Source organism: Schistocerca piceifrons, chromosome 3 (assembly GCF_021461385.2).
Source record: "Schistocerca piceifrons isolate TAMUIC-IGC-003096 chromosome 3, iqSchPice1.1, whole genome shotgun sequence".
Taxonomy (NCBI): domain Eukaryota; kingdom Metazoa; phylum Arthropoda; class Insecta; order Orthoptera; family Acrididae; genus Schistocerca; species Schistocerca piceifrons.
In genome coordinates, this window is record NC_060140.1 from 878,435,456 (window position 1) to 878,460,906 (window position 25,451).

At 40.2% G+C, this 25,451-nt stretch overlaps 1 protein-coding gene across 1 annotated transcript in view; it reads left to right on the forward strand.

The window, feature by feature from the left end:
• LOC124787906 (tripeptidyl-peptidase 2) overlaps window positions 1-25,451 on the forward strand; it is a 281,148-nt gene that overhangs the window by 168,570 nt on the left and 87,127 nt on the right. Inside the window, exons 12-14 of the mRNA XM_047254886.1 lie at window positions 4,739-4,895; window positions 4,976-5,163; window positions 22,735-22,889. Coding sequence (XP_047110842.1) covers window positions 4,739-4,895; window positions 4,976-5,163; window positions 22,735-22,889 — 500 coding nt within the window. The remainder of the gene's footprint in view (window positions 1-4,738; window positions 4,896-4,975; window positions 5,164-22,734; window positions 22,890-25,451) is intronic.

Here is a 25,451-nt window from a genome sequence, read left to right on the forward strand (position 1 = left end):
TTTCATTGTCCTCCTAAAGACAGAGGTGTTATGTCCAGAGTAAGGGTCCAACAAATGCAATGAATTGTTTTGAGCAAATGATAAGAGTAGATTGAAAATTCAAGATTTTCGGAAATAAACATATGCCCCCACCTCCGCACCCCTCCCAAGGACAGATGTAATGCTATGGAAACAATAATCCACTGATAACTTGTCACTAACGTAGAATACGCGCGTGTCATAGCATTCATTGAGTTATAAGTGTCTGCCCCCCCCCCCCCCCCCCCTCCTCATTTGAAATGATAAAGTGCAATTTGCATGCAGGTCAGGTCCTGCACAAAACCTGACTAGTTGGCTTTATGCACAGCATTTTAGGGAAAGTGAGATGCTTCATCTTCACAACAGCTATAAATATCTCTTTAGTATTACCCAGTAATGATATCTCCTCTACACGTACACTTGACGTAAACTTTCACAATTTTGCAACTTCCTTTTCCATATAATTTTCTGAATCTATTTAGCGAGGTTGAAGGGTAGAAATCATCTTTGCATGGTTGATGAAAAAATTGGACTAAATTACCTTGAAACTCTGGACGCTCCACAAAGACTGATGCTAGTAGCAACCACTGCTAATTATTATGGACATTAAATCAGTTGCAAATTCGAGCGAAAGATAACTGTGAAAAGTTGTGAGAGAAACTATCAACGGAAAATGAAATTCACTTTACAAATTAAGATTGCTTTGTGCTTTGTTATCTGTTTACCTATGTTTGATCAACCAAGCACATGCTGTAGCTACGGCACGAGCATACATTTCTCCAGCCACTATGTCTTCTTCTTCTTCTTCTTTTTTTTTTTCTCTTAAGGAACTCTTGTTGTTTCTGAGGAGCTAAAATTTTGACAATATGTTTCTTTTTGTGTATTCTTCCCATATAAAACATTTAAGCACAAGTTTCAACAAGACGATTTGGACTGTTTGTTCCCTTTGCTTCTATTAACCATTCATAAATTGGTATGTTTGAATGGCATCTGTGGGGCCTTGCCCACTCGTCACTAATAGGGTGCATATGAGATGCAGCGTTCTAGAAATGCTATACAACAATTTCATCAAATAACATTAGTTTTGTTTCCAAAGAGCATTTGACAATGCTAAACTTTGGAGATATGTCAAATGTCGCTAGCGAGAGGCGACATGAAAACAGTAAAGTTCTTGCTATACGCAAAGTTCCTTGAAGTTGACACGTCACTGATAACTATGTCTGCGATCCGGTGCCGATCTATGCCGCCAGGGCTAGTAGGAGCGGGGTTTATATGCACTTGTTGCAGGGGGCGCACCTGGCACGGTGCGGTCCAATTCTTCGTACCATTGGCTGTCGTTTACTCACCGCCTTCTTTGGTCTTGCGTTCCGCATCTTTGTTCCAGCGATTGTGATCGCGGCAGAACAACATCTACTACATTTTCTTTTCTTTTTTTTTTTAATTTTATTTTAATATGAGGTCATAATGTGCCATTGTGATGTCCTGGAGAGTGGTCCCTGCTCCTGGACATTCATTCTTTTCCACAGACTGCGGGCTTTCAGTTAATAAATGATGTGGTGTGATGGCCTTCAACTGCATACCCTCTGGCTCAGAGTTGAAATATTAAAAGTTTTGGCTAGTTTCATTGTGTAGGGGCTGGGATGCGTAGTTGCCCCATTACAAGCCAAATACTGCTGAGTCTACAGTATACAATATGAATATTATACACATAATTCGAATGGTCATACGTTCCTATCACTTGGCAATTGCAAATGTAATGTAGAAATTTATGAATGAAAGATTGCAGTTAAATAAAATCTGCAGGTACTCTCTTAATGACTTTAAATGATGAGTACTATAGTAGAAGTACTTTTAAGAATGCAGTACATTTCTGCAAACACTTATTGGTGTTGATCGTCCAGAAATTAAATAAAATATAAGTTGAATAACAGGGAAACAATAGATTCCTTCTGCATGTAATTAGTTATGAACAACAACATATCTCGCAAGATATTCACTTCTAAACCCACAGTAAGTCTTCACTGTAGAAGCCGCGGAAATCTCGCAAATGCACAAGTGGGCATCCCGAAGTATTTCTATCTGCCGTGACCATGCGCAAACCGCTCCTCACTCTCCCAAGTCTCTGCTGCGACTGTGCATCCGTCACGCCGTACTGTCCCGGACCCCCGTCCTCTCCCATACTGTCCTCCCACTTCCATCCAGTCTCCCCATTCACGAGCGCTGTGATTGGCTAGAGCACTCCCGCCATGTGTTCAAACCAACACACATTCACAAACATAATGAAACACATTTGAAATACTGGATTTACATTTAAATAACTTCAAATTAAATAAATATTCCTATGGCGGGCTATAAACATGCTCTAACATACATTATTATATACATAAACAAGTTAAATAAACATATATCAAAGGAATAATGGATATTGAATGTAGTAGAGTTAACTCGGGTGAGGCTGAGGGAATTAGATTATGAAATGTCATGAGTATCGTCGATTGGTAAGAAATTGTATTAGCTGTGAGTTTGTGTGGATGTGAGTTCTTATTCATTTACCATGAATGTAATTTAGCTATCATAAATCAATATCTATAAACTGATTTTTCCCATCGCATTTTCCAGCTGGATGACATGAAATGGTGGAATTGACATAAACCATTTAGCATGTTGGCAGCATGTTTGCTCAATTTACTGTATCATACACATTAGTTTAGGAAATAACTTACAACTAAGGCATTTCCTAAATTAATCTGTATGATACAGTAAGCCAAGCAAACATGCTGCAATATATGGCTTGTATTATTTTAGAACTGGTTGGTTTTCATTGGTGATATGTAGTGACCATATTATGTGCGATTGCATATTGAATATGCGTTTGCATATTTGGCTCCTTTTCACCAGTTATTGTATATTTTAACTAAAAACTAACCGGTGGTAACTCATTGAGGTACATAGGTTGAAGCTGTGTTGTTTTACAGTGAATATTTCGAGGCCATTAGAGGCATGGTAAACGACTTCAATAGTGCATAGGCTTTGACTGTTTGCCAATGCAAGGAAGCTTTTAATGATTCTGGTATCAAAGACATTTCTGTGATGAGCACTCATTTTTCCCATATACCTGCAAGTGTTAAAAAGCTCGAAACTCAAGGTTTGGTGTTGAATGAATCTGTTTAGTTAAAGAATAAAATTATTCTAGTGAGCAACTCGTTACCAGAGGTATTCCGAAGAAAACCTAAAGAAAAGTTCGAAAACATTTAAAACGATAACCCAGGCTTTGAACCCAGGTGCCAAATTGATAGTTTTATTAATGGTACGGGTGAAGTGCCAACATAACACACAAGTTCAAGTACTGCCCAGTTACCTCAGTTGATGTAGAATAGTCCTTTTCTGCTCATAAAAATGTTTTGAATGATCGAAGACACAATCTTACTACCGAACATTTGGAACAGTACTTGGTTGTTTATGTTTAAAATAGTAGAAAAATGTAAAATAAATTGTTAATGTTGCTTTAGTCCAATAGTATTAATTAAAAGTTAATGCTGTTCAAAGAATTCATGATTCTATGTTGTTTTAAAATAAAATATTACGGAGTGTTTGAGCGTGCCCCTCTGTATGCTATATGTCTTAGAAGTTGGTCATGTACATATTGATTGTTTCACTGCGACTCACTCTCATCGCATCTACTTGTTACCAACAACAAAGGCAAAGAAGGAACAATTCTTGAAACATGGTATGCGTCCCATTTTGCAAATTCTTAGAACATAATCCCAGAAAAGTCCCTTTCCTAATCTCTACCAGAAAGTATTCAGAAAATATCAGCGTTCTAAATGTACGGATTTTTCGCATGGCCGGTGCTCTTCCTCGTTATTGATATGCACAGGTTCAACTATGAGATATACTGCATGCAGTAACTACGATGTAATTCCCCCCCATTTGATCTTGCATATTTTGTCATTTTTCATGCATATTTGAAGCTTTTTATGATGCATATAATACAGTCTATAGCCATGTGTATGGTGTAATCTGATGAAAGTTTTTTTATTTTCTTTGTGCTTAGTGTTGATGAAGAAATGCGATTTATTTTTTCTTCACTTTCATCATGTTATAATTGTGAACATTTTCATCTGTAAACTACTTAAAACTTTTGCTGAAGGTGCCAGTAATAGAACTAAAATGCATTCTGGCAACTGAGTTTGTGCTGTAGTCACTTAAACCAGAATTTGTTTAAAAAATAAGTTTGACAATTCTGCTGGAGAGATTACGAGTTTAGTTTGATTAACAGCTTCTGTGTTAATAATAGAATGTCATTTAAGGGTAAAAGATGCAGTACATCTGTTTCTTACTGGAATACTTGTATCTGTAGCTGCCATTAATGCTCACAATTGCTTCCTTCATGGTGTGGTCACTAGTTTGTTGCCTATTATCTGCTGGTTGACTGACCTTCAGGCTGCAGAACTCACAGTATCAAACACTTTTCAAATCAATAAAACATTTAATTACTGGACATATTTTAACATTTTTTAGTGTTGACATTCTGTAGCTCAGTGCAGTCTGAAAGTCTCCATATGTGTTTTAGGCAGTGTTCATGTGGGTGCAACAAGTCAGTAATTCACACACTTTTTTCCCCAAGTAAAAAATTTCTGCTAATATTGAAATTGTAAATATAGTTGTAGTATACACAGATGTATAGTAATCCTCCTCCAACTATGCATTTAAATTTCAGATCACAATGACAAAATTGACTTCCGGATCAAGTTTGCAGTGACCTGCAGTGAGCCTTGGGTGCAGTTTCCGTCACACTTGGACTTAATGTATATGGCACGAACTTTCAGTGTGAAAATAGATCCTACTGGCCTGCCGGATGGTGTTTTCTTCACAAGGTAATAACTTCCCTCTTACTAAATTACCTTAATTTAGTGGCACCATAGGTTGCTAATAGGTCTTTCTCTCTGTTTTCCAGTTTGAAGGCATATGACATCAGCTGCACCAGCAAGGGACCATTATTTCAAGTACCAATTACTGTGGTGAAACCACTTCAAATACCTCGTGAACTGCTTCGCCCAGAAATGTCTTTTAAAAATATATTATTTAAGCCAAATACTATTCATAGACATTTTGTATTGGTGCCTGATAAAGCAACATGGGCAGGTAAATATGACGGGGAAACTGTAATAATGCATTTATTGTTTATGATGTGGGAACTGATTAAAAAATGCACAAAATATACACATTATTAAAAGTTAATAAATTGCCGTCTAGGTCAGCAAAATGTAGGAGATGTTCCATAGACTACTGGGAACAGGAATTGCTTTTTCATTGCAGCTTCCTTTTTTATTGAAGTAAAATTTAATTTTTAGCCCTTTTGCTGCTGTTGGTGTGTGTATGTTATCGTGAATGGCCGAAATTGGAGTGTGTCGACTCTCACTGGTGAATGTCAACAGATACCAAATACGCCAGTCACAGATATGTTCTGGTGGAGGTCCAAAACAGAAGAGTCAAAAAACAAGCGACTGGCTCTCTCCTTCCAAATCCTTTTTTCTGCTCGGAGTCAATCAGCTTTGTCCATCTTGTGCAAGATTTGATAACGTGAGCAACATGTTCTTAATTTTTTTTCCAATACCTTAATTTATATTAAACAGATACTGCAGTAAATCGTGATCTTCTTCATGAAAAGTTAAATGTATTAATTGCGGGTAAACGAGAAGACAATTGTTTTTATTTTTCTCAAGAAAAGTATTCTAAAATACTTTCTGAAGTGGTTTCTGCTAAAGTTAAATGCAACACACCTTTGGATTGTAGACGATTAAAACGTTTTGATGTTTTAAAAATTAATGAAGAAGAGAAGTTAATTTTGCCATTAAAATCATGGTAAACAAACATACAGTATTATGTTAACAATGAAGAATTGTACAGTATAATATATGAAACTCGCATCAGAATAGGCCACGGAGGTAGAACACGTATGCTTAAAAAGTTAAAAGTTAAATACAAAAATATTTCTTATGAAGTTGTAATGTTGTATTTAAATTTATGCAAACAGTGTCAAATGAAACACAGTGCACCTAAGAAAGGTATTGTTGCAAAGCCAATGGTTAGTTCTGAATTAAACTCAAGATGTCAAGTTGATATGATAGATCTGCAGTCAAACAGAGATGGCGAATGTAAGTTCATAATGGTGTACCAAGATCATTTAACTAAGTTTGTCCAGCTACGACCTTTGAAAACTAAGAGCTGAAGAAGTAGTGCATCACGTTCTTTCAGTATTTTTAACATTTGGTGCACCAGCAATATTGCAGTCATGTAATGGTAGAGAATTTAGTAGTGAAGTCATATCCGAAATATGCGCTATGTGGAAAGATGTTAAAATGGTTCATGGAAAGCCTCGTCACAGTCAAACACAAGGCTCAGTTGAAAGGGCCAATCAGGATATACAGAATATGCTAACTGCATGGTTGAACGATAACGATACAAATAAATGGTCAGATGCTTTATCCTTTGTTCAATTTGCCAAGAACACTACATACCACAAAGGAATACGCCAAAGTCCTTATGAAGCCATGTTTGGCATTAAAGCAAAAAGAGGCACAGCATCATCTTTTTTGCCTGGCGAACAAATTGCAAATATTGAAACTGAAGAAAACTCGAAGAAATTGCCAATACTTCTGAAACCGAAGAACAGCTTGAAGAAACTGTTAATGCTTACAAAAAAAATTTGAGCGGTGGTCATACCGAAAACCACATTCCAAAGAAAAATAATGAAGAGGACCTACAACCTACAATGTCTTCACATCAAATTCTGTCTGAAAAACACGAGTTGATTTCTACAAAAAGAGTGGCCGCGAAAGAAAATTTTCAACTGCAAGCAACACAGATGTTACGAAACTCACAAAAACAATTTCCTCCTGCTCAATTTGGTGATAATGTATGAATACAAGTCCCTGATGTCGACCGTGGTTGTACAGATAGCTGAAATGTGTTAGCAGTTGTTGTTGGAATAGAAGACTAAGGCTTCTATAAACTGGCAAATAAAAATCGTACCCTCAAGCAGCTTTACACACGTAATCAGTTCATAATTTGTAAAGAAAAGTTACTTTTTGTAGATGAGATTTCTTTTCAAGAAATGTCGCTGAGAGAAGCAGCTGCAGCTAATTCGAGAAGTGGGGGACAAGGCTATACACACGGTCATTGCAAAAGGAAGTGTTCCACAAATAAATGCAGTTGTAAAAGCAAGGGACTCTTGAGCAATTCAAAGTGTCACAAAGTTTAAGTTGTTGCAATAAATAAGATTTGAATCACATAAGTAATTTTTTAATAACTATTTTCTTTTCTCGTGTAGAATGTACTGTGTATATTAAATTCTTGGTCATTCCTTTCAGAAAGAGAGGCAAAAAAGTTAAATCACCCTTGTGATGTTTTATAGCGACTGAATTATGGAGAAGAAAATACAAATCTCCAACATGTTCAACATTCACCGTTAGTGCATGGTGAATGTCAAAATTCTGTTGAGAGGCCAGACAAACGTGTGGTTCCTGAAGAGGGGCAGCAGCCTTTTCAGTAGTTGCAAGGGCAACAGTCTGGATGATTGACTGATCTGGCCTTGTAACAATAACCAAACCGGCCTTGCTGTGCTGGTACTGCGAACGGCTGAAAGCAAGGGGAAACTACAGCTGTAATTTTTCCCGAGGGCATGCAGCTTTACTTTATGATTAAATAATGATGGCGTCCTCTTGGGTAAAATATTCCGGAGGTAAAATAGTCCCCCATTCGGATCTCCGGGCGGGGACTACTCAAGAGGATGTCGTTATCAGGAGAAAGAAAACCGGCGTTCTACGGATCGTAGCATGGAATGTCAGATCCCTTTATCGGGCAGGTAGGTTAGAAAATTTAAAAAGGGAAATATATAGGTTAAAGTTAGATATAGTGGGAATTAGTGAAGTTCGGTGGCAGGAGGAACAAGACTTCTGGTCAGGTGACTACAGGGTTATAAACACAAAATCAAATTGGGGTAATGCAGGAGTAGGTTAATAATGAATAGGAAAATAGGAATGCGGTTAAGCTACTACAAACAGCATAGTGAACGCATTATTGTGGCCAAGATAGATACGAAGCCCACACCTACTACAGTAGTACAAGTTTATATGCCAACTAGCTCTGCAGATGACGAAGAAATTGAAGAAATGTATGATGAGATAAAAGAAATTATTCAGATAGTGAAGGGTGACGAAAATTTAATAGTCATGGGTGACTGGAATTCGGTAGTAGGAAAAGGGAGAGAAGGAAACGTGGTAGGTGAATATGGATTGGGGCTAAGAAATGAAAGAGGAAGCCGCCTGGTAGAATTTTGCACAGAGCATAACTTAATCATAGCTAACACTTGGTTCAAGAATCATAAAAGAAGGCTGTATACATGGAAGAAGCCTGGAGATACTGACAGGTTTCAGATAGATTATATAATGGTAAGACAGAGATTTAGGAACCAGGTTTTAAATTGTAAGACATTTCCAGGGGCAGATGTGGACTCTGACCACAATCTATTGGTTATGAACTGTAGATTAAAACTGAAGAAACTGCAAAAAGATGGGAATTTAAGGAGATGGGACCTGGATAAACTGAAAGAACCATAAGTTTTACAGAGTTTCAGGGAGAGCATAAGGGAACAATTGGCAGGATTGGGGGAAAGAAACACGGTAGAAGAAGAATGGGTAGCTTTGAGGGATGAAGTAGTGAAGGCAGCACAGGATCAAGTAGGTAAAAAGATGAGGGCTAGTAGAAATCCTTGGGTAACAGAAGAAATATTGAATTTAATTGATGAAAGGAGAAAATATAAAAATGCAGTAAATGAAGCAGGCAAAAAGGAATACAAACGTCTCAAAAATGAGATCGACAGGAAGTGCAAAATGGCTGAGCAGGGATGGCTAGAGGACAAATGTAAGGATGTAGAGGCCTATCTTACTAGGGGTAAGATAGATACTGCCTACAGGAAAATTAAAGAGACCTTTGGAGATAAGAGAACGACTTGTATGAACATCAAGAGCTCAGATGGAAACCCAGTTCTAAGCAAAGAAGGGAAAGCAGAAAGGTGGAAGGAGTATATAGAGGGTCCATACAAGGGCGATGTACTTGAGGACAATATTATGGAAATAGACGAGTATGTAGATGAAGATGAAATGGGAGATACGATACTGCGTGAAGAGTTTGACAGAGCACTGAAAGACCTGAGTCGAAACAAGGCCCCCAGAGTAGACAGCATTCCATTGGAACTACTGACGGCTTTGGGAGAGCCAGTCCTGACAAAACTCTACCATCTGGTGAGCAAGATGTATGAAACAGGCGAAATACTCTCAGACTTCAAGAATAATATAATAATTCCAATCCCAAAGAAAGCAGGTGTTGACAGATGTGAAAATTACCGAACTATCAGTTTAATAAGTCACAGCTGCAAAATACTAACGCGAATTATTTACAGACGAATGGAAAAACTAGTAGAAGCCGACCTCTGGGAAGATCAGTTTGGATTCCGTAGAAATGTTGGAACACGTGAGGCAATACTGGCCCTACGACTTATCTTAGAAGCAAGATTAAGTAAGGGCAAACCTACGTTTCTAGCATTTGTAGACTTAGAGAAAGCTTTTGACAATGTTGACTGGAATACTCTCTTCCAAATTCTGAAGGTGGCAGGAGTAAAATGCAGGGAGAGAAAGGCTATTTACAATTTGTACAGAAACCAGATGGCAGTTATAAGGAGTTGAGGGACATGAAAGGGAAGCAGTGGTTGGGAAGGGAGTGAGACAGGGTTGTAGTCTCTCCCCGATGTTATTCAATCTGTATATTGAGCAAGCAGTGAAGGAAACAAAAGAAAAATTCAGAGTAGGTATTAAAATCCATGGAGAAGAAATAAAAACTTTGAGGTTCGCCGATGACATTGTAATTCTGTCAGAGACAGCAAAGGACTTGGAAGAGCAGTTGAACGGAATGGATAGTGTCTTGAATGGAGGATATAAGATGAACATCAACAAAATCAAAACAAGGATAATGGAATGTAGTCGAATTAAGTCGGGTGATGCTGAGGGAATTAGATTAGGAAATGAGACACTTAAAGTAGTAAAGGAGTTTTGCTATTTGGGGAGCAAAATAACTGATGATGGTCGAAGTAGAGAGGATATAAAATGTAGATTGGCAATGGCAAGGAGAGCGTTTCTTAAGAAGAGAAATTTGTTAACATCGAGTCTAGATTTAAGTGTCAGGAAGTCATTTCTGAAAGTATTTGTGTGGAGTGTAGCCATGTATGGAAGTGAAACATGGACGATAAATAGTTTAGACAAGAAGAGAATAGAAGCTTTCGAAATGTGGTGCTACAGAAGAATGCTGAAGATTAGATGGGTAGATCACATAACTAATGAGGAGGTATTGAATAGGATTGGGGAGAAGAGAAGCTTGTGGCACAACTTGACCAGAAGAAGGGATCGGTTGGTAGGACATGTTCTGAGGCATCAAGGGATCGCCAATTTAGTATTGGAGGGCAGCGTGGAGGGTAAAAATCATAGAGGGAGACCAAGAGGTGAATACACTAAGCAGATTCAGAAGGATGTAGGTTGCAGTAGGTACTGGGAGATGATGAAGCTTGCACAGGATAGAGTAGCATGGAGAGCTGCATCAAACCAGTCTCAGGACTGAGGACCACAACAACAACAAATCAGAAATAAGGGTATTTAGCAAATATTTTGCACATACCCTAAGCAACTATGTGAATGTTGACATTCACCGGTGAAATTTGACATTCTCCAGATTTCGGTGTTTCAGTGTAACATATACACATCTTGCTAAACTGTTACCCAGGTATTTTGGATGTGGATATGTGTGCTGCTCTGATTTTCCTACATACTGTGAATGAATGCCTGAATGTGCCCTGAGATGCCCTCTCACTTCTGCGAATGAGTTACTTCCATATCTTGGTGAATAAAAAAAGTTTAGAATATTTATCATACAACATATGTTCCTCATTGCATGCTCTCTTTTGCAACAAAAAAAAGGGGGGGGGGAGGGGGGTCGATATCTTGAATTGTTTGCGAGATATGATGACTTTTATGACCACATGATTTGCAAGCACAAAGACACAAATGAGCTCATCGCACACAACTGTTTTTCGGATATAAAACCCAATAACTCGGAAACGAAATGAGACATTTTTCTGCTCTCATTTGTAAATAAAATTTCGGTATCTTATCTACATTTAGTTCATTGCAATGTATGAGCTAAAATCAACCACACACAAAGTTTACGCAATGCATTTTCTCCTTTGCGAGCTCTTTAAAATTTTTTGCAATGTTTTACTTAATTTGATGCAGCGCAATAAGTATGATGGAAAAGAAAAAGATATTTACTTCTTTATTGAGTGAAGGTATCAGACTGTAAGATCTGTAAAAGTCAGTTTTTTTCATCTAATAATTTTAAAAAAATCGGGTGATAAGTGTTTCATATTGGCTGGAACACCATTTCTTAGCACAAGCACCAGCATTTGCCGTGCTGTACAGCCACAACAAAAGCAACGGCACATCCATACCAGTGAAAGGATTAATGTTAAAATAGAGCAGTGAAAAATAATAAAATGAATGCTAGTATAAGATAAACCTTGCTTATGGAAAAAGAAAACCATAAAAATTGAGGAGGAGGTGATATTCTGCTGCCCATGTGAACTACACAATATCCTTGTCCATCCCTACTCCACCCCTGCTTCCAATCACATGCCTCATGGCTCATATCCCGGCAACAGACCTGAATGAAAGATCTGCCTCATACAACGTCCCACTACTACCTACTCCAGTTTGGTCACTGGCATGTCCCAGCCTGCCAAAGGCAAGGCCAGATGTAAAGACAGCCATGTGATCTACCAACTTAGCTGCAACCACTGTGCGGCATTCTTGTGGCCATGATAACTAATAATCTGTCAGTGTGAATGGCCACTGCCAAATTGTGACAGAGACAGCTCGCCCACGCAGTTGCTGAACATGCCACCCAACACTGTGCTTCACGTTAATGACTGCTTCACGGTCTGTACCATGTGAATTCCCCTCTAGGGGGGGCTCACCACTCTTTCGTAAATTCGTGCTTTGCTGCTATGGGGCACCAACCTTTGCAGCACCTTTTTCCTATCTGTGCTGCATGTTTATTCTCCTGCTATTCTTTTTCCTCTCCCTTGGGGAACATGTCTTGAATGTTTTTGGGAATGTATTCTGAAGTTTTAGTAGCCTGACATCAGAACAGTCCCTCATGTGGTTTTTTCTTCTACTTCTTCTTCTTCTTCTTCTTCTTCTTCCTCCTCCTCCTCCTCCTCCTCCTCCTTTCCCCCCTCTCACCCTTCTTCCACTTTAGTGTTTCAAAGTTCCTCTTTATTTCCTCTTCCTCCCTTTTGCACTCTCAAAGGCTGGCCCACGTGTTTGACATGTAACAGGTGACCGGATAACGTGTAATTCCCGGCCCTTGGTTGACAGTAAGTTAGCACATTCCCCCTGGTACAGGCCAAGTCCAGGGAGGGGTGATTCCCTGAGCTGTGACTTTCCCAAATTGCAGTTAGTCACTCTTTCAAGAGTTCTGAGGTTTGAACAATCACCTAAGGTGGGTGATGCCCCTCCCACCCACACCCCCCCCACCCCCGATAGCGCCCCCCCCCCCCCCCCCCCCCCCGACCCAGTTGGAAGGAGTGTGCCATCAGAGACGCTGCCAATCATAGGGGAGTTATTCATAATGAGCCAACCACTTTCTCAGTCTATGTCTACTAAATGTAAATGGAATGAGGCTAAAGATTCCAAGACTCTTCCAGCTGCACCTCGGTTCCTCATAGTATCATGTACCAAAGGTGGTCAGTCCTTTGCTACAGTTAATCCACTTATTATTCAGAAAGATATTGATGCAGTTGCAGGCACGGTGAAATCCTGCTCTTGTTTACGCAATGGGACTTTGCTTCTGGAGACCAGTTGTGATTTTCAAGCCCAACAACTGTTTACAGCTTTGCCATTCCACGGCTATCCTGTTCGTGTCGAGGCCACCCAAACACTGAATTTTTCACATGGTGTTGTTTATACTTGGCTGCTTGGTGGTCAGGACTGAGGGAGAAATCCAAACTTACCTCTCTTATCAAGGCGTCACTGCAGTCCATTGGATAAGGAAAAAGGTTGATGCAATCGTAGTGCATCCAAGCACTCTCTTTCTCACATTTGATCGAATCGAGCTTCCATCAAAGATCAAAGCAGGCTATGAAGCCATCAAAGTCTGACAGTACAGTGCCAACCTGCTGCATTGCTAACAGTGTTGGTGTTACAACGGCCTGTTCACATTTCCTGTAAAATGTAAAAATATGGGCAGATGTGTTATTTGTGGTAGGGATGCTCACAAGGGCTATTGCTAGGCTCCTTCTCCCTGCTGTATTAATTGTAATGGTGACCATTGCACCTTATCCTGTGAGTTTCCCATGTATCTGGATGAACACGCCTTCCAGGAGATCAGGATGAAGGAAAAAAGTATGTTACCCTGTCACTGACGAGTTATTGGCTTGTTGAAAGCCCTTCATCTTACCACCCGGCACCTGAAAGTGCCGTTCTCGCTACACCTCGCTCCATGAAGGACATGTCCATGCAGTCTTGAGAGGTGCAATTCAACATTGCAGTCGTAAAATCGCCCAGTATTGTGGCAGCATCCCACTCCCATTCTCCTCTAGCTGTGCAACGAGGCACCAAATCTTTGCTTCTGGTGGCAAAATCACCTGCTGCACAACCAGCAGGCTGCAAAGAACAAAAGGAATAATCCCGCGAAGAATCTGTGGTCCCTCCAGCCAACAAACATTTGAGACTTCTTCTGCCAACTGCAAAGGCTCAAAGAAATCAAAGGCAAACAGTTTTCCTTACCCGACTTGTAGATCCTCTTCAATGGCGTCTCTGTATGATACCCTCCATTTTGCTGGTGTGCACCGCATACTATTTTTCTGCCCTGAAATTTGCAAGCTGACCCAGTGAGAATTCTGACACCTCTGCTGATCTCATGGAATAAGAACTTCCAACCTCTGCGCCCTGTCGCAATGAGTTTTCAAAAGACTGATACTCAGCAGCTGCCAAGGTGACTACCTTTCATTTGTTCCCTCATCCCCAATCCCCCTTATGACTCGTCTGCAGTGGAATGTTCATGACATTAGATCCAACTACCAGGAAATGGGGCTGCTCTTAGAATTGCAGCGTCTGGTTGTTTTTTGCCTCCAGGAAACAAAATTGCATTCTTGTGACCACTTTGACTTCTTGCATTTCCTTAAGGTCCACCTTGACCTTTCCCCCCAAAGCATGGCATTCCATGTCATGGGGAGTCACGTGCTGCTGATCTGGGATGACATTCATAGCCAAATCATCTCACTAAACACTTGCTGCAAACTGTTGCGGTCTGCATTCTTCCTTGCTTCACCTTTTCTCTTTGCAACTTCTGCATACCTGCGTCATTCAGTGTCACCAGGCAGACTCCCTCCAGCTTAGTGGTCAACTCCCTCACCCCATTTTGCTGCTCAGTGACTTCACACGATCCACTTCGGGGCTCTTCCAGAACCTATCCGGGAGGTGCCCTCATGACTGACCTCAACCAACTCAACCTCATGGGTGTTAACACTGGAGCACCCATGTTCAGACTCTGTGCACACCTATTCCCATTTGGATCTCTTGTTGTGCACTACCCAGCTTGCCCATCATCTCGAGTGGTTCGTTCCCTTTGACATGTACTCATGGGACCATTTCCTATGTGCAATCAGTTTGCTGATTTCTATCCCACTTATGTGTAAACCCAATTTGCAGTTTTTTGCCCCACTTATGTGTAAACCCAATTTGCAGTTTTCTAAGGCTGACTTAAGGCTTTACTCTTCCCTGTTTACCTTTGATGAGCAACATTTCCCCAGTTGTGATGAATAGGTAGAGTACCTCATGAACATTATCCTTGCTGCTGACTGTGCTGTGTCCCAATCCCCTACTGGTCTGAGGCGTGCTGTGATGTGATTCGTGCACAGAGACGTGCTCTCAACTTCTTTTAACAGTTATCCTGCAATGACGAACTGTATCCATTATAAACGGTTGCATGCACAGTGTCGTCGCGTTCTTCACAATAGCAAAAAAACTAGCTGTATTTCATTTACTAGTTCTTTCAACAGTTTCACTCCCTCTTCAGTCATGTAGGGCAATCTGACAGCTCTCTGGGACCATATCCATTCCCTAGTTTCTGGCCTGATCATAGCAGATGAAGTCATTGTGGACCCTATTGCTATATCCAACACCTTGAGCCGCTGTTTTGCAGAGATTTTGAGCTCCACCCGTCACCCTGCTTTTCTCTCTTGGAAACAAATGGAGGCAGCTTGGATGATACCCTTCTCTTCTTAGAATCATGAATGTTACAATGCCGCCTTTACTATGAGGGAGCTAGATCATGTGCTGACTTCAGCCCTATCTTTCACCCCAAGGCTGGATTTTGGTCACATGTAGATGTTACAGCACCTTTCTGTTGCGAGCAAGAACTTCTCCTTTATATGTACAATTGCATTTTGGCAGATGGCGTATTTCCCAGATTCTGATGTGAAACTACTGTCATACCCATACTTAAGCCTGGTAGGGACAGACACCTTCCTTCTAGCTACTGCCCCATTTCTCTCACCAGCTGTGAAATGCAGGGTGATGGAATGTGAGATTCATGGACAGCTGATATGGTGGCTTGAGTCTCACAATCTACTAACCTCTGGACAGTGTGGATTTCAAGTGCACCATTCTGCAGTTGACCATCTCGTCACTTTCTCAACCCATGTCATGAACGGTTTTCTGCGGAAATACCAGACTGTGGCCATGTTTCGTGATTTGGAGAAAGCCTATGACACCTGTTGAAGGACTATCCTCTGTAAGCTATACACGTGGGAGCTTCCAAGGCTAGCTACCCAGTTTCCTTCAGGAATTTTTAAAAGACTTGGTTTTCAAGGTACCTATTGGTTCAACCTTGTTGGACACCTTCATCCATGAGAACAGGGTGCCTCAAAGCTTTGTCCCGAGTGTTGCCCTCTTTGCTATAGTCATTAACCTCATTATGGCCTGTCTCCTTGTTCTGTCAATGACTTTCCGATCTGTTGCAGTTTTCTACAGACTTGTCTTCTTGAATGGTTTCTTCAGTGATGTCTCAGTCGTCTTTACTCGTGGAGTATCGACAGTGGCTTTTGTTATTCCACTGACAAAACCATTTATATGAATTTCTGATGGCACCATGGGTTTCTTCCACCGTCTTTACATCATGGACGTATCGTTCTTCCGTTCACTGAAACTCCGAAATTCCTGGGACTCATGCTTGATAGAAAACCTTCTTGGTTCCCACATGTCTTACCTGGCTGTACGCTGTACCCTCTATTCTGTGTCTAACGTTCTAGGGAGTGAATCGGACCACCCTCCTTCGTTTGTACCGATCCCTTTGAAACTGGACAATGGGTGTTTCGTTTATGTATCTGCATGTCCAGCCATATTACGCCATCTTGATACAATCCACCATCGTGGAATTCATTTGGTCACTGGCACCTTCTACACTAGCCTGGTTGAGACAATGTATGCAGAAACTGCCGAAGTACCACTGTCATATTGGTGTGATGTTCTTGTCAGCAGATAAGCATGCTGCTTGTTTGGCATGCCTGGCCACCTGCCTCCTTTTTCAATAACACCCTTGGCTGCCAGTGTGGGGCATGTGTCTGTTACCTCCCAGAGTTCACTTTCGGCTCCTACTCTGGCAGCTTAAGTTCATCACATTGGCTTCACGTGGCAGCCCATGTTCATCTTGGATTTCATTTGTTTCCTAAGGTAACTGCTCTGGATACGATCTGTCATAGAGTAAGTTTCTTGACCTTTGCACACAACTTAGAGCCATCAGTGTACACAAAGGTGCTGTCACTATGACCGACCGTGATAGTGGATGTGCCGTCATTGGCACCAACCATTTTTGGAATTGGCTTCCAGAACACTGCTTAATGGTTAGAGCAGGGCTCCTTGCCCTCTATCAGGCCACCCAGTATATCCGGCGACACAGGCTTTTTAACACTATACCATCCGGCGACACCACACTGGTGTCGTGCACAAAATAGCGGTCAACGGCCGGCGACACCACAGTGGTGTCGTGAGCAAGTGTCATGCAGTGGCCGGCGACAGCACTTTAGTATCTTTTGCATTCTGTTGGTGTTGTGTTTAGGTAACAATGAGTTACACACAACAAGTATTTTGTTTTTATAAGTACTTGTGCCCTTTCATCATGGCAGACGAAAGAGACGATAAGATTATTTACGATGAATGCGCGGACGCCTTGTCTGATGTTTCGGATGACTTGGCCGATTGGGAAGAAGACATTGGATATCAAAAAAATGAAAGTGTAGCAGAATTGTCGGAAGATAGTGAAATACGTCCAAGAAGAACTAGGCAAACACTATGGTTGCTAACTGATTCGGATGAATCAGACGAAGAAGACCATGCACAGTGGACAGACTTTGATTTACCGAGGAGCAGTAATAAATTTGAAGGATCTTCGGGTCCAAACATATTTCCAAAAGATTCACAGAGCGTCGAGGATATCCTAGAACTATTTATTGGGAACAATGTATTTGAATATATTAACAACGAAATCAGCAAGCACTACAGTCAAAACTGCAATTGAAGGAAATTGGATAAAAAAATGCCAAATTTGTCGACATAACGGGACCCGAACTTAGAAAATGGTTTGGTCTTGCTATCCTTATGGGAATTGTAAAGAAAATCAAGGATCGATGATTATTCATCAATGAATCCATTGATAGACACAACAATATTTCGCAAAACACTGTCCCGCAACCGATTCAGACAAATATTATCATTTTTACATTTTTCCAACAACAATAATAAACCAGATAATGCTGACTGGATTTAAAGGGCAATTCGTAACTGATTATTTTTCCAAAAAGCTTAAAGAAAATTTTAATCTAAGTCAAAACATCTCAATTGATGAAGGAATGATACCATGGCCTGGACGATTAAAATTTAAAGTTTACAATCCATCGAAAATGATGAAATACTGCATATTCATTCGGATGGTGTGTGATTAGAATACAGGATACATTTCCTCATTCAAGATATATTCTATCACTGGACAGACTTTAGCAAAAACAGTGATAGAACCATTGACACCTTCTTATGTAAAGTGGCATTACTTCTACATGGATAATTATTATAACAGTGTAGAACTTGCAGAGAAGTTACTTGAAAAGAAAATTAGAGTTTGTTGAATGATACGGCAAAATAAAGGATTTTTGTAAAAATTAAAGCACGCAAAAGTCAATGTGATTGCAGCTTGTCATCAAAGGAAAAGTGAAGTATTCGCACAGGTATGGAGAGCTTCGAAAACTAAAACGATACGAATGATCTCTACAACACACATGCCACTTCCACTGACACTCAAAGAAAATGTAGAAAAACCAATTACACAATAAACAAACCTGAAAGTGTATTACACTACAAGAAATACATGACAGGAGTGGATCAGGCATGCCAATATTAGAGTTATTACCTTATATACAGAAAAACTATAAAATGGTCAAAAAATGTTTGCATGTACCTCTTTAATTGTGCATTATTTAATGCGTTCCATACATGTCAATATGTCAATACAGAAAAGTCTCTGATTTCACGATTTTTTATTGAAAGTGTCTGATTTGCGGATAAAAGACCATGTACCTGCTTCTGAGCAAAACTTGGAGGTTGCCACTACATCGTGTATGTCTCATCGTGATCCAGTCACATAAAACAGCAACAACTAATACTTATTTCTGAAATGAAAAAACAAAACTGAAGAAACTGCCATGTATGCTCCAAAAACAAAAAAGAACGACCAACAACTTAATGTGCAAGTCTTGTGGAGTTAAGTTACATCTTGGAGACTATTTTGCTGCATATCATATGAAAGAGAAATACTAAGTACCAAAGACAATGCAAATAAACAAATTTTGTATTTATTTATGTAAGTATATCTTCGAAATTTCATGGAAGTTGGGGAACAGGGTTGAGAAGTTATGAGAACTAACGATAAGATTAGTAAAACTTAACAATTTATATACTCCCAGTAATGTCAAGAATGGCCGGCGACAAGCCAAGTAATTATAATTAGCACTGCCAGTGCCAGACAAATGAATTTGTATGAGACGTGCGGACGGCAGAGTGTTAATTGTGTCACACACTGTGCACTTCAGAGCCTCTGAGTGCTGTACACATTGCATCCCTTAGTGCAACAGATCTAAGAAGCTGCCACTTTCTCGCTGTTGAGTGAGCCACTGTGATGTTCATGTGGGTTCCTCATCAGATTGGTGTGACAGAAAATGGGGTTACTGTCAAAGCTGTAATCCTCCTATGGTGTCACTTTGGTATCACCACTGGTCTTCTCTTCATGGGAACAAGCTCCAGGGAAATAAACTTCTCCTCTCACAGCCACTTGGCTGACCTCATCTCGCTCTTGCGCCATTAGATCATCATTGTAGTTAGGTTGTGTATTGGGTATTGTCGATTTTGCTATTGCTATTTGCTAAATTGGTGATCCCGCTCCACTTTGTGCTCATTTGCTGTCACTCTGTGATGGTTCGCCATTTCCTGACCTAATGCCCTTTTTTTTAACTACTTACATTCTAATTTATGTTTGATGCCTTGGGTTATTGGGTGTTTAGCAAATGACACATGGGCTGTCAACTGTGTTTTATTTCTTATCCATTGCAGCAATACAGCGAAGGGCATTTAATCTTTGGTTCAGGGCCTCCACTGTCTCTACAGCATATTTTGATGTTTCTCCCTTATGAGCTTAGTTGTTTTTGCACCCTAAAAAAACTGTCTGGATTCTTCCCACTAACACCAGTTTCCTGAATTGGTCAGGTGGAAGTTCTTCCTACAATACATCCCCTGATTCCCATATCCCCCTTGGCCTCAACTTTCACTGGTCTCTGTCTTCCACCTGCTTATCCCCCTCTCTGCTCCCACTCCAGTGCTACACTCCTATCCCACCCATGCACCTACATAGATCTTTCCTCTCCCTCTCCCGCCTTATTACATCCCTGTGTGTCCCCCAGCCATACCCTGCTGTCCCTCCCTTTCCCTGCCCCACACCTCTTCCCTACCCCCACTATGCATCCCAGCTAGATTGCTGCCCACATCAGATGCAGTTGCAGTTAGACCTTTGCACCTGGAGGCTGTGTGCGTGCGTGCGTGTGTGCGTGCGCGTGCGTGCGTGCGTGCTTTTTCTGTTTCTGAGGAAGAACATTGTCCCAGTGCATTTTTTTTCATTTTGCCTGTTTGTGACTCAACACCTCTGTGTGGTGAGCAGCCATCTATCCTATCCATCTCATTATTTCTTCCTTAGGGGGGAGAGAGAAAGAGAGGATATTCTATTTTAAAAAACGGCTATATGCTGCCAATCACTCATGCATATAAGATGCACTCAAAAAGAAAGTACCTGCGTGCTGTAAAATGAAAACCATTGGGAGGGTCATAATGTCATTATCAGTGGAAAAAGTGTGGTCCCCATAAGAGCACGGATGTGTTCCAAACTCACCGCTAGAGGGACGTAGGTAAGCACCCATGTGATGCCTGGGTGAGCACACATTCGCCTACCAATGCACTCAGGCTGTACTGGAAACAGTGAAGTGTCTGCTTCAAAGAAGAGCAAAGGGGTGTAGTGCCAGACACTTGTAGAAATGAGGGGGTTAGTAATTCATCAAAGAATAGTAGAGGGCTGCAGAGTGCACTGTATGTCCGAAGCAAGGGCTAGACATGGCACAAGCAATTCAAGGATGGATGGATGGATGTCATTGGCCGTTGATGTTCAGTATGGAACTCCATACTGCATTACCAGTACCATTGTCCAGTACGTGGATGACCTGACTATTCAAGGCCAGCTAGTTATGGTAGCAGACATTTCCAGGATTGAGCATTGGAAGTGTTCATGCTACTGTTAACTGCAGATTGGAATTTGACAAGGTGTGCACCCAGTGGGTGCCTCACAGTCTTCAACCAGCACAGGAAGTGTGTTGAATGATACTCTATTGAACATCTGCAGTGCTATATCAGGGAGAGGAATGACTTCCTGTCACAAGTGGTTGCTACAGATGAAACATAGTGTCATCACTTCGACACAGTCAAAATAATTTAAGTTTTCAGTACAAGCATGCTGGGTCACTGCCACCAAAAAATATCCAGGGCTGTTCACATAAGTATGGGAAAGGCTATGCTAACAACCTCCTTTGACAAGAAGTTGACTTTCTGCAGCATGGGATAATAGTGAATGCATAGCGATATTCATAAACCTTGACCACCCTTTGCAAAGCAAACAAATTGAAATGATCTGGTCAACTCGTATGTGAGGCCATTCTGCTCCACAGCAACACGAGGCATCGTACACCAAATGCCGTCAAGTAGTTCTTGCAGACATTTAGATGGAAAGTTTTCAGTCACCCACTATACAGTACAAATCTGTTTCCCTGCAATTACACAAATTTTGGAGAAACAAGGACATCAAGCAATACGTTCGGAACTGGTTCACAACGTAGCTCCAGGAATTTTAAGAGATGATAATTCACTGTCTTATGACACAGAGGGACAAATATCTCAACAATTGGTGGGCAATAATTTAGAAAATGGTGCATGTTTCTGGTTACAGCTCTCTCTCTCTCTCTCTCTCTCTCTCTCTCTCTCTCTCTCTCTCTCTCTCTCCCTCCCTCCCTCCCTCCCTCCCTCCCCCTCTCTATCTAACTCTTATCTGAAATTGCCACTTGTGGTTTCCTTTCCTTATTAGTGATTGTTGCTTTCTTACTGTAGTTTTCGTTATTATAATGAATTGATATCATAGTTTTTAAAATATCGTATAGTGATGGTGGTTCCAGTCAAGAACTGCATGAAAGCATATACCTTTTTATTGTGTAACACTTTTGTCCTTGTCTTTCTTTGTAACCAGTATTCCTAAAGTTGACCAATTTCAGTACATGTTTCCTTTCATTGTAACCACCTGGTACATTTAATAAATGACAGAATGCAGGAGGGAAAGAAATTGCATAGTCAGATAATATATAGTTGATCAACAAATGTCAAGATCCAATTCCAGCAAAAACTTTGAACGCCATTTTCCTTTTAGGTTCTTTTAAATAAAGAATCGGTGGTACAGTTTTAGCACGCCTTCTAACCCACCACATGACAGACCTGAGGTACTATGGGAGCTGCATGCTTGCTGCAGTTATTGAAGTTGAGCATGTGTGTTCCTGTCAGTATTATAAATATGCTCCTTGTGATATATTTTACATTGAGAAGAGCAGGTAAAATAGCACTTACAGTTACTTCGAAGTGCTACTGTCAACCAGATAGTCCGTCTTTATTGTGTTCATCTTTAAATTGAAGCCCATTTTTTGTGTCTGTGTTTTCCTCAATAAATAAATATTTTTTTGAAAGGATTATGCCTCGATGAAATAAAATTGTCTTCCCCCACCCCCCGCCCCCCACCTGTGCATGTTTTTGTGTTTGTGGTTATGAAACTTCTCTGAAAATGTATGGGAGAAAAAGAAGAAAATTGAGATTGATCAAGGGAGAATCCACTCAAAATGTATTAATTTCTTTATCTTAACCTTTAAATTTTAAGTTACATTTAAACAATTTGCAATGTTTTAACTAAATGATTGTTTTCTAGTTATACGTCTGCAGTCAGTAGATAAAGATAAATCAGGCAGGTTTGTAATACACTGCCTGCAATTGCGGCCAAAACTGGTGTGCAAAACACTAGAGTGCCATAAAGTAGTAAATGTGACTGCACAGAGCGAGGTTGTCCAAGGCTTTCCTGTTCGGGTAAGCAGTTCTTGTAAAATACTATTTAGTTTCAAGAGTATGACATGAAGGAAAATACTGCATGCAGTACATGCTTTTGTAAAGTAAAATGTATTCCATTTGGAAGAATAGATATTACTGTGAGCACTCATTCTTTTGTATTTTGCCATTTAATTTTTTATTTGTTACTTTTATTATTAATAATTTAACACCATAAAACAATATTACGAAAAGGAAAGTCGCCATATAGTGGAGATCCTGAGTCGCAGATAGGCACAGCAAAAAGACTGTCACAAATAAAACTTTCGGCCATTAAGCACTTCATCGACAATACATGCGCTTGCGTGTGCCATGTGTGAGAGCTGCATTTGCGTGAGCTTGTTTAGTGAGTGAGTGTGTGTGTGTGTGTGTGTGTGTGTGTGTGTGTGTGTGTGTGTGTGTGTGGGCACATGCGTCATCTATTGTTGATGAAAGCCTTAATGGCCAAAAGCTTTATTTGTGACAGTCTTTTTGCTATGCCTGTCTATTACTCAGCATCTCTGTTATTATTTTGGACTGTCCTGTAATTTTTCAGCTTTTTCCAAGGCTTCTGAGCTTTTTGTTTGCAAAGAATCTCTTGCATTTTTATATAATTCTGTTGAATTCTAAGCTCTTTTTATCAGTTTTAGATTGACTGAAAGCACTCGATGTACATCAGATAGGTTGCATAAGGCAAAGAGCTCATTGGTCATCAGGACCTAAATTTTCGCATACTAAAAGTTGGTTCTGCTGTAACATAATACTTTAGGCTACAATATTAAATAGCTGGAAATTATTTGTTCATTCAAAAAATACAGTGATCTGATTAGTATTAATTAGTTCATTAAACTGTCTGTAAAAATGTGTTCATAATTATTTGACTTGACGAAAACTGTTCAAAAAGTTACAGACCATTTGTAATTTTGCGCCAGTGGTGTGTTGGAGTGAAATACGGTTGGCATCCCTGCAGAAGTGTGTTTCATGTGTAACTGCCAGAAGTTTCATCATTGTATGTCTGTTAGTAATTGTTCGGTGCTGTATTGAGTAGAATGTTCTGTCGCACAGTTTGCAAATTTAGAGATGGCACAGAGTTAGAGAAGCAACTCATCTGAATTAAATTTTTTGTGAAACTTGAGAAAACCTCGAGAGAGAGAGAGAGAGAGAGAGAGAGAGAGAGAGAGAGAGAGAGAGACCAAATGATACACAAATCCTATGGTGATGAGCGATTAAGCCATACTCGGTGTTGAGTGGTTCAGACAGTTCAGAAACGGTTGGACAGAAGTTAAAGAGGACCCTCATTCATGACACCCTTCGATGTGTACCTATGATGCTCATGTCAGGAACATCAATGAAATTGTACATGCTAATTAAAGACTTGACTGTGTCAGACATGGCAGAATAATGTAACATTTCAGTTTTGTTATGTCATGAAATCCTGACACAGCATCTTGGAATGCATCGTGTTGCCACAAAGTTCATCCCATGGCTCATTAGTCATGATCAGAAAGATTTTTGCCTCGCAGTCTGTGAAGAGCTTTTGTATTGCGCAAAAGAGAACATGATGTATCTTAAGAGAATCATAACTGGTCCTGAGACATGGGTCTAAGATTATGATGTTGGGACCAAGGCCCCTTCTTCACAATGGGTTGGGGGAAAAAAATTGCTCATCAGATCAGGTCTAATATCAAAGCCATGCTGATAGTTTTCTTTGACTCTGAAGGATTAGTTAATAATGAGTTCATGCCTCAGGGACAAACTGTTAATCAGTGGTACTATGGGGACGTGTTGCAATGCCTATAAGAAAATGTGAGATGGAAATGGCCTGAAATGTGGTGAGACAATTCATGGCTCTTGCATCTCGATAACGCACCTGCACATTCATCCCTGTTGGTGCAAGGCTATTGCAAAAAAAAAAAAAAAATAATCATCCTCTGTACTCTCCAGACGTTGCCTGTGTGGACTTCTTTTTATTTCCAAAGTTGAAAACGCCATTGAAGGACAAAGATTTGCAACAATAGATGACACAAAAGAAAACTTGCAGACATGGCTTTGCGTGATCCTGCAACAAGCGTACCAAGACCATTTCCTGATATGGAAATGGCATTAGGAGCGGTGTATCGATTGTGAAGGAGAGTATTTTGAAGGACACCATGTGCAATAAGTAAAAGCTAAGTGCAGGAAAGTTTTGTCAACAAAGTTCTGAAATTTTTTGAACAGACCTCGTAAATAACTACATTTTGTTCAATTTTTATTTTGGGAGTTTTAAGTGATTTTTATTTTCATGTGTTTTTAGCCCCTTTTTATAAACCTAATTCAGTCAAAATGTTGTTGCCATGCCTTGGAGATGTACATTTCCCATCTGTGCCAGTGTATATGCACAGACAGTAACAAACTTTGAAACAGATTATGATTGTAAACAAATTAACTGATGATAAATACTTTCACTGTGACAATAACCATTCATCACCTAAGTAGACGTTGGGTAAAAAATCACACTTTGCCAAAAGTAAAATGTTACATCACAAATTCCCATTCTTCGATGAATGATGTCATTGCTGTTAAATA